General features: G+C 37.6%; 1 protein-coding gene across 7 annotated transcripts in view; it reads left to right on the top strand.

Annotated features, from left to right (window-relative positions):
* The window catches only part of ADAD1 (adenosine deaminase domain containing 1), a 52,654-nt gene that overhangs the window by 1,247 nt on the left and 41,136 nt on the right, over window positions 1-10,271 (top strand). For 3 of the 7 annotated variants that reach the window (XM_017852622.1, XM_017852625.1, XM_017852621.1), the window contains exons 2-4: window positions 74-253; window positions 998-1,186; window positions 3,799-3,966. In XM_017852622.1, the coding sequence (XP_017708111.1) occupies window positions 82-253; window positions 998-1,186; window positions 3,799-3,966 (529 nt within the window). In that variant the 5' untranslated portion in view covers window positions 74-81. Of the gene's footprint in view, window positions 1-32; window positions 254-997; window positions 1,187-3,798; window positions 3,967-10,271 lie in introns of all 7 variants that reach the window. The other 4 variants (XM_017852624.1, XM_017852623.1, XM_017852627.1 and 1 more) reach the window with 2 other exon arrangements.

Consider the following 10,271-nt stretch of genomic DNA (forward strand, 5'->3'; position numbering starts at 1 on the left):
TGGTTTGGAGAAAATATTTTCAGTTTATATAGTGTTTTGTCTTGTTTTCTGCCAATTTTATCGTGACCTCTAGGTGAGAAAATGGCTAGCAACAATCATTGGTTTCAGAGTTCGCAGGTCCCCAGCTTTGCCCAGATGCTGAAAAAGAACCTGCCAGTTCAACCAGCGACACAGACGATAACTACACCCACAGGATGTTCCTCAGAAAGTTACAGCCTGTCCAAGATGGCATCCAAGGTTACGCAAGTAACGGGTACGACTTTTTTCATTTGTAACAATGAATCAGTTCTTTAAGATTCTGGGATGGCCAGTAAGTTCTGTCGAGCCTCTGGTTTAAAAGTTTCCTGGTTGTATAGACATTTACCCATGGCCGTGTCCCACCTGGAGCTGGCATCTGACTCAAGACTTGGAGGAGGCCTGTAGAGCTCTTTACCTGTGCCACTCGTTTAACCATCTGTTACCACCTTGACTGTTCACCCCCCTTCAAGTGTGGCTTGCCTTTCTAAGGTGAGGCGTAAGGGAAGACACTGGACTTACACTGTTCTGTATTCCACATAGCACTTACCATAGTGTTAGGTATAAAGCAGGGGCAAACATACTTTAAAATTCGATTGAATCCAGTGAGAAAAATAGTGGATGGGAGCCAGAAGTCACGTTTTTAGTCCCAGATCTGTGTCTTTCTGTATTCTAGGCCTTAGTGACATTATCTGTAAAAATGGCTTGGTTTCTGAAGGACCTTGACATCAGTAAAATTCCATGACCCTTGGTATCACTTAACAATGACATGTCAATATTACTTTTTTGCAAAATAGTCTTAGTACTCGATAGATGCAATAACATGTGGTGTTTGTCATGTGTGCCAAAATTGTTTAATAGAAACTTAAGAAAAACATATGACGAAGTGTATCTGGGATAACCTTCCATTTTGGGGAGGATTTAGTGCTTTTGCTCATTTTTTTTTTTAAACCAAATTGACAAGTATAACATTTGTTTCTAGGCAATTTTCCAGAACCATTGCTTTCCAAAAATCTTTCATCTATTTCAAATCCTGTGCTTCCTCCAAAAAAAATACCTAAGGAATTTATAATGAAATACAAACGTGGAGAGATAAATCCTGTGTCAGCCTTGCACCAGTTTGCACAAATGCAGCGAGTTCAGCTTGACCTTAAGGAAACTGTGACAACAGGCAAGTGTAAAATTGTATTTGTCTTAAAACCAAAACCAAAAGTATAGCACAAGAATGGTGCTAAATTTAGTTCTTTCATCTAATATTGGGGTTAGGTAACTGATTGTATGTTTTCACAAGAATACTTAAATGTTTGTGTCCACACCTCTTTAGCCATTGCTGCCTCTACAAATAACTCACATATACCAAAGTTTTATAATCATTGAATTGTAATTTTTTTATGTGTGGCTAGCTGAATGGAAATTAGTCTCATGGACTATTTTGGGGTATAATTACTTCTTGTATCATAAACATGCTTTTGTAAAGATGTTAAATATTTGGACTATAATTATTTTATGAGAAGGATTCTGTGAGGATGATGCCTAAGAAAAGTTAAGGTCAAATTTGCCTTCTGAAACTCAAGCATTCGATGACATGATTAGTACTTTGTCTGCAGACTGGTCTGTTACAGTTTTCTCAATTCTCCATTAAACTCCCCAACCAGAATAATCTGTAACCTTCCTGTGTTTGCGAAAGGCTACAGGAGTACAGATAAGGAAAATGTAGAAAGTAGTTTCTGATCTCTTCACATTATAGCCAATGATTAGGAAGATTTTAGGAAAGTGGAGGAATAAGTGCTCTTAAGAGGCCTTGACAGCTTTAAATTTTAAATTTTAAAAACTCTATGTATATGTATGTGTGTGTGTTTGTACACACATACGAGTAGTTAGGTTTTTTCTTTAATTTTCCTGGTGCTAACTTGCCAGTATGGATCTCAAAGCTAACATCTTTGCTAAATAATTTTAACTTGTCAAAATTTTAGTAAAGATAGTCACAGCGACATCAAGTTTCAGTCTGATGTTTTGGATGAAATACCCATAAACTAACAGGTGACAGAAATAATATCTTAACATAGATGGTGGTGGTAATGTAGGAGGTGAACTTAATTTCCGTGTAACTAGTTAGCTTTCCTCCAGTAATCTCAGATTACTCTTGGAAAATGTAATCTATTAGTCATTGTAAGAAAAAATAAATGATCAGGACAAATCTTCACTGCTCTGAGCAAAAACTACTAAAAAACATGACCTGTTGGTTAATGGTATACATTTTATGCTCAAAGTATAGTTCAATAATCCAGTGTGTTTGGTAGTGAAACCACAGTGTCAGAATTTTTAAATAGCTCTACATGTGATTTAGATTTACACTAAAGTTTGAGAACCTGAGTTATAAACAGGCTAAAGCTTAAAGGTCCCGCATTCTGACACAGGAGACTTACTAATAAATTTTAGGTGAAATATCTTTTTTTCTTTAGATAGAGGCTCTCACTCTGTAGTCCAGGCTGGAGTGCAATGGTGATCCTCCCACCCCAGCCTCCCAAATAGCTAAGACTGCTGCAGGTATCCACCACCAGGACTGGCTAATTTTCAAAATGTTCCGTAGAGAAGGAGTCTCACTATATTGCCTAGGCTAACCTCGAACTCCTGGCATCAAGAGATCCTCCAACCCCAGCCTCCCAAAGTGATGGGATTACGGGTGTGAGCCAGTGCACCCAGCCAAGATGTGTGACATACATAAGAATCATCTGGGCCACTTGTTAATTATACAAAATGATCTCTGATTTAGTAAACCTGGATTGGAACCCAGGTGATCATGAAGGAAGGAACTTGGGAAACTGAAGTCTGAGATGTTATGGGGAAAGCAGTTTACCCAGAAGCAGTCAGGAGTTGCTTGTAAAACGTTGATGTACATATTAAAGAGTTAATGTAACATACTTGTGAGTATGTGAGGAAATAAGATAGTGGGGTTTGTGTGTGGCAGCATTGTATGTAGCCATCCGTAACCAAAGAGTGGACAGTCAGATTCCTGAAGGCCTGCTAAAGTCTAAATACTAACAAGCAAAACTTCAAACAGAAGAACCTTTGACCTGTAAATACAGGAGACAAGACAATACCATTTCATTTTTCATCCAAATATAAAAGCTAGGTAAAGAAATTGTGATGACTAGACATTCTGTTTAATTCTTTAGTTTATCATTATGTTTTGGTTTTCTCTTCCTCTCTCTCCCTCTCCCTGCCTCCCCTCCCGCTCCCCAACCTCCACAGCTGTAATGAGTTGAGTTGCTTCTCATAATGCCCTGATAGGTACACAGAGTTTCTTCAAAGGGATCTCTTATATTCTGGAGCTTGAAAGTGTATTAGGGCAATCCAAGGGGTAGGAGAATTTCAGCTTTCTTTGTATTAAAGTTTTAAAGACATTTGTATTTAAGTTTTAAAGACGTGAGATGTTACCTGAAATCTCCACGTTTTATCTCTCATTGGCCGTTTGACAGGTAGTGGAGTGTTTACCATTGCCAGGAATTATACTAGACACTCCATATGTGATCAGTACTCTATTACTGGCCCTATTGCTCACACTGAATCTGGAGCCAGCCTAGCTGCTTGAATCCTCAGTTAGTTCAGACACCCATTCAGCTTTAGCTTTAACGCCTATTGGTCCTACAAAAAGACTTGTAAAGTTAGTGTTTAGAAGGTAGTTTTGAGAATTTTGTACTGGAATGTTTTCCCATGTACAGACATTGTTTGCAAGAATGCAGTAAAAATTATTGTGGCATTCATTCTGAGTTCTTTTTCAAGGTAATGTTATGGGACCGTATTTTGCCTTTTGTGCTGTGGTGGATGGTATTCAGTACAAGACTGGACTGGGACAAAATAAAAAGGAGTCTAGATCCAATGCAGCAAAATTAGCTCTTGATGAGCTTCTACAACTGGATGAACCTGAACCACGAATTTTGGAAACATCAGGTAAATACTTTTGATTATAAAGTATTTATAAAAGGTATAATTTTTCAAAAGGAATCACCTGAAAGATTTATGTTAATGAGTTACTTGGCAACTACAAGATAGAAGTTGCAGGATTTGAATAATTTATTTCAGCTGCTGTCCACTGATGTATTTAATAGTAGTTAAAATGCTCTTGCATATTTCAGCACTGACAGGTATAATCATGTTGCTAAACTGTCCGGTAACTTGTCAGATTGTTAATGGGTTTGAGTCCTAAAATATAGTTTTCTTTGTAATTTGTTAGATTCTTATTATGAATGTAATATTGTACATTTAATACTTAGAGGTTTTAAATGCAGCGTTTGTGAAGTTTGTGTTAAATTCAGTAAATGGTAGAATTACTTGAGAAAATGACCTAAGGTAGCATAGCCAATAGATTAAGTGTGTAAACTCCAGAATTAGATTGCTCATATTGACCCTATGCTGGCAAGTTGTTTGCCCTCTAAATCTGTTTCATTTGGAGAGGGGGGACAGTGATAGTTGCTACCTTCTATGGTTGTCACTAGGATTAAACAATGCATGCAAAGTCCTTAACCAGTGCATACTGAAGAATGCACAATCAAATTACAAAATATTTAAAATACTTTGTTGAACTCAAGTTAAAACATACCTATAGAATTTCCTAAGCATCCAATTGAATTATCAGAAAATATATTGATGATTAGTTTCTCATACTTTTTCCCTAATAGCTTTCAAAATGTTTATGTATGGCTAGCAAATGTTTGGCCCAGTGGTCTGCAAACTTTAGTTTCTAAACGTTTATTTTTTTCCCTCCATAAAAATTAAGGTAGCATTTAACCATGTCTACTGCCACTACTTTGAAAATTAAGGCAGCATTTACCCATCTCTGCTATCGGCACTTCTATATTCATTATTGTTTTCTCCAAAAAGTGCCAATAGTGCCTTAAGGACAACAAAAGTTCTTTAACAATATATTCTATCTTGGGCTAGAGCCTGGAAAATAATAAGGTCGTCTTTTCCCTAAGTGAGCTACAGTTTCTGTTACAGGAAGTCAGGGATCCTGAACAGAGGGACTGGCTGAAGCCATGGTGGAAGAACATAAATTGTGAAGATTTCATGGACATTTATTAATTCCCCAAATTAATACTTTTATAATTTCTTATGCCTGTCTTTACTGCAGTCTCTGAACATAAATTATTAAGATTTCATGGACACTTATCACTTCCCCAGTCAATACTCTCGTGATTTCCTATGCCTGTCTTTAATCTCTTAATCCTGTCATCTTTGTAAGCTGAGGATGAATGTCGCCTCAGGACCCTGTGATGATTCCGTTAACTGCACAAATGGTTTGTGTAGCATGCGTATTTGAACAGTATGAAATCTGGGCACCTTAAGAACAGGATAACAGCAATTTTCAGGGAACAAGGGAGATAACTTGAAAGTCTGGCTGCCTGTGGGCTAGGCGGAACAGAGCCATATTTCTCTTCTTTCAAAAGCAAATAGGAGAAATATTGCTGAATTCTTTTTCTTAGCAAGGAACATCCCTGAGGAAGAGAATGCATTCCCAAGGGAAGGTCTCTAAAATGGCTGCTTTAGGAACATCTGTGTTTTACGCTTGTAGATAAGGGATGAAATAAGCCCTGGTCTCACGTAGTGCTCCCAGGCTTATTAGGATGAGGAAATTCCCACCTAGTACATTTTGGTCAGACCGGTTGTCTGCTCTCAAGCCCTGTCTCCCGATAAGATGTTATCAATGACAATGTGTGCCCAAAGCTTTATTAGCAATTTTAATGTTGCCCTGGTCCTGTGATCTTGCCCTGCCTCCATTTGCCTTGTGATATTTTATTACCTTGTGAAGCATGTGATCTCTGTGACCCACACCCTATTCGTACACTCCCTCCCCTTTTGAAAATCAATAATAAAACCTTGCTGGTATTGTGTCTTAGGGAACATCACAGAACCTGCCGACATGTGATGTCTTCCCCCGGGGCTCCTTTTGTACTCTTTCCCTTTATTTCTGAGACCAGCCAACACTTAGGGAAATAGAAAAGAACTTATGTGAAATAATGTTGAATTATCGGGGGCTGGTTTTCCCCCCAATAAGTTTCTTCTTTAATTTGTCTACTCTAGACAACTGAGTTTAAAACATCTGTTTGTCTTATGAAAGGATGTAGAAGATAAGAGTTCAGTATTGATTTCTTTGCTTTTCTCTATTGACAGTTTTTCTGGTCTTCTTATTCACAACATAGAACTTTTAAAACTTTAGTTTTTTTTTCAAAATGTTGAGCTCATCACTGTTTTAAAATTATTTTTCATGTATGTCTTCATTAATATTTTGCACATGGTTTTTTTATGTAGTGTTTTTTGTTTTGTTTTGTTTGAAACAGAGTCTCACTCTGTCACCCAGGCTGGAGTGCAGTGGTGCCATCTCTGCTCACTGCAACCTCCGCCTCCCGGATTCAAGTGATTCTCATGCCTCAGCCTCCCTAGTAGCTGGGATTATAGGTGCCTACCACCACACCCGGCTAATTTTTGTATTTTTAGTAGAGACAGGTTTCACCATGTTGGCCAGGCTGGTTTGAACTCCTGACCTCAAATGATCCTCCCACCTCAGCCTCCCAAAGTGCTAGGATTATAGGCATGAGCCACTGTGCCTGACCTGATATAGTTGTTTTTTTTTTTTTTTTTTTTTTTGGAATTAAAAAAGGATACATGGGCAGAACATGCCAGTTCGTTGTACATAGGTATACATGTGCCATGGTGGTTTGCTTTACCTATTAACCCATCCTCTGTTCCCTCCGCTAACTCTCACCCCCTAAAAGGCTCTGGTGTGTGTTGTTCCCCTCTCTCTGTCCATGTGTTCTCAATGTTCAACTCCCACTTATGAGTGAGAACTGCAGTATTTGGTTTTCTGTTTCTGTGTTAGTTTGCTGAGGATGATGGCTTCTGGCTTCATCCATGTCCCTGCAAAGGACATGATCTCATTCCTTTTTATGGCCACATAGTATTCTATGTACCACATTTTCTTTATCCAGTCTGTTGTTGATGGCCATTTGGGTTGGTTCCATGTCTTTGCTATTGTAAATAGTGCTGCACTAGACATACATGTGCATGCATGTGTCTTTATAGTAGAATGATTTATATTCATTTGGGTATATACCCAGTAATGATATTGCTGGGTCAAATGGTATTTCTGGTTCTGATCCTTGAAGAATCACCATACTGTCCTCCACAGTGGTTAAACTAATTTACATTCCCACCAACAATATAAAAGCATTCCTATTTCTCCACATCCTTTCCAGCATCTATTGTTTCCTGACTTTTTAGTAATAGCCATTCTGACTGGCATGAGTTGGTATCTCATTGTGGTTTTGATTTGCATTTTTCTGATGATCAGTCATGTTGATCTTGCTTTTTTCCATATGTTTTTTGGCCACGTAAATTCTTCTTTTGAGAAGTGTCTGTTCATATCTGTTGCCCACCTTTTGATGGGATTGTTTTTTCTTGTAAATATGTTTAAGTTCCTTGTAAATTCTGGATATCAGACCTTTGTCAGATGTGTAGATTGCAAAAATTTTCTCCCAATTTGTAGGTTGCCTGTTTACTCTGATCATAGTTTCTTTTGCTGTGCGTATGCTCTTCCGTTTAATTAGATCACATTTGTCAATTTTGGCTTTTGTTGCATTGCTTTTGGCATTTTTATCATGAAGTCTTTGCCCATGCCTGTGTCCTGAATGGTATTGCCTAGGTTTTCTTCTAGGGTTTTTATGGTTTTGGGCTTTACATTTAAGTCTTTAATCCATCTTGAGTTAATTTTTGTATAAGGTGTAAGGAAGGGGTAGAGTTTCAGTTTTCTGCATATGACCTGCCAGTTTTCCCAGCACCATTTACTGAATAGGAGATCCTTTCCTGTTTGCTTGTTTTTGTCCAGTTTGTCAAAGGTCAGATGGTTGTAGATGTGTGGAGTTATTTCTGAGGTATCTGTTCTGCTCCAGTGGTCTATATATCCATTTTGGTACCAGTACCATGCTGTTTTGGTTACTGTAGCCTTGTAGTATAGTTTGAAGTCAGGTAGCATCGTGCCTCCAGCTTTGTTCTTTTTGCTTAGGATTGTCTTGGCTATATGGGGTCTTCTTTGATTTCATATGCAATTTGAAATAGAGTTTTCTAATTCTGTGAAGAATGTCAGTGGTAGTTTGGGAAAGTAGCATTGAATCTATAAATTACTTTGGGCAGTATGACCATTTTCACAATATTGATTCTTCTACCCATGAGGATGGAATGTTTTTCCATTTGTTTGTGTCCCTTCTTATTTCCCTGAGGAGTGGTTTGTAGTTCTTCTTGAAGAGGTCCTTCACATTCCTTGTTAGCTATATTGCTAGGTATTTTATTCTCTTTGTAGTGATTGTGAATGGGAGTTTATTCATGCTTTGGCTTTCTGCTTGCTTACTGTTGGTGTAAAGGAATGCTTGTGATTTTTGCACATTGATTTGTATCCTGAGACTTTACTGAAGTTGCTTCTCAGTTCAGGAAGTTTTGGGGCTGAAAAGATGGGATTTTCTAAATACAAAATCATGTCTACAAACAGAGACAACTTGACTTCCTCTCTTCCTGTTTGAATACCTTTTATTTCTTTCTCTTCCCTGATTGCCCCGGCCAGAACTTCCAAAACTATGTTGAATAGGAGTGGTGAGGGAAGGCATCCTTGTCTTGTGCCAATTTTAAAAGGGAATGTTTCCAGCTTTTGCCCATTCAATATATTGGCTTTGGTTTGTAATAAATAACTCTTATTATTTTGAGCCATGTTCCATCAATACCTTGTATATTGAGATTTTTTAACATGAAGGGATGTTGAGTTATATCAAAGGCCTTTTCTGCATTTATTAAGATAGTCATGTGGTTTTTGTCTTTGGTTCTGTTTATATGATGGATTACATTTATTGATTTGTATATGTTGAACCAGCCTTGCATTCCAGGGATGAAGCCGACTTGATTGTGGTAAATAAGTTTTTTGATGTGCTGCTGGATTTCATTTGCCAGTATTTTATTGCAGATTTTTCCATTGATGTTCATCAGGTGTATTGGCCTGAAGTTTTCCTTTTTTGTTGTGTCTCTTCCTGGTTTTAGTATCAGGATGATGCTGGCTTCATAAAATGAGTTAGGGAGGAGTCCTTCCTTTTCCATTGTTTAGAATAGTTTCAGAAGGAATGGTACCAGCTCCTCTTTGTATTTCTGGTAGAATTCAGCTGTGAATCCATCTAGTCCTCAACTTTTTTTTGGTTGGTAGGCTATTAATTACTGCCTCAATTTCAGAGCTTATTACTGGTCTATTCAGGGATTTGACTTCTTCTTGGTTTAGTCTTGGGAGGGTGTATGCATCCAGGAATTTATCCATTTCTTCCAGATTTTCTAGGTTATTTTTGTAGAGGTGTTCGTAGCATTCTCTGATGATAGTTTGAATTTCCGTGGGGTCAGTGGTGATATCCCCTTTATCATTTTTATTGTGTCTGTTTGATTCTTCTCCCTTCTTATTAGTCTAGCTAGCAGTCTATTTTGTTAATTTGTTAAAAAAAAAAAAAGTTGCTGTATTCGATTTTTTTGGATGGCTTTTCATGTCTCTGTCTCCTTCAGTTCTGCTCTGATCTTAGTTATTTCTTGTCTTCTGCTAGTTTTTGGATTAGTTTACTCTTGCCTCTCGAGCTCTTTTAATTGATGTTTGGGTATCAATATCAGATCTTTCTAGCTTTCTGATGTGGGCATTTAGTGCTATAAATTTCCCTCTTAACACTACTTTAGCTGTGTCCCAGAGATTCTGGTACATTGTCTCTTTGTTCTCATTGGTTTCAAAGAACTTCTTGATTTCTGCCTTAATTTCATTATTTACCCAGGAATCATTCAGAAACAGGTTGTTCAGTTTCCAATAAATCGTGTGGTCTTGAGTGAGTTTCTTAATCCTGAGTTCTAATTTTATTGCACTGTGGTCTGACAGTCTGTTTGTTAGGATTTCAGTTCTTTTGCATTTGCTGAGGAGTGTTTTACTTCCAATTACGTGGTTGATTTTAGAATTAAGTGCCATGTGGCACTGAGAAGAGTGTATATTCTGTTGATTTGGAGTGGAGAATTCTGTAGATGTCTGCCAGGTCCACTTGATCCAGAGCTGAGTTCAAATCCTGAATATGCTTGTTAATTTTCTGTTTTATTGATCTGTCTAATACTGACAGTATGGTGTTCAAGTCTCCCACTATTATTGTGTGGGACTCTAAGTCTCTTTGTAGATTTCTTTTTTTTTTTTTTTTTTTTTTTTT

Source organism: Rhinopithecus bieti, unplaced genomic scaffold (assembly GCF_001698545.2).
Source record: "Rhinopithecus bieti isolate Rb0 unplaced genomic scaffold, ASM169854v2 scaffold_33326, whole genome shotgun sequence".
Taxonomy (NCBI): Eukaryota; Metazoa; Chordata; class Mammalia; order Primates; family Cercopithecidae; genus Rhinopithecus; species Rhinopithecus bieti.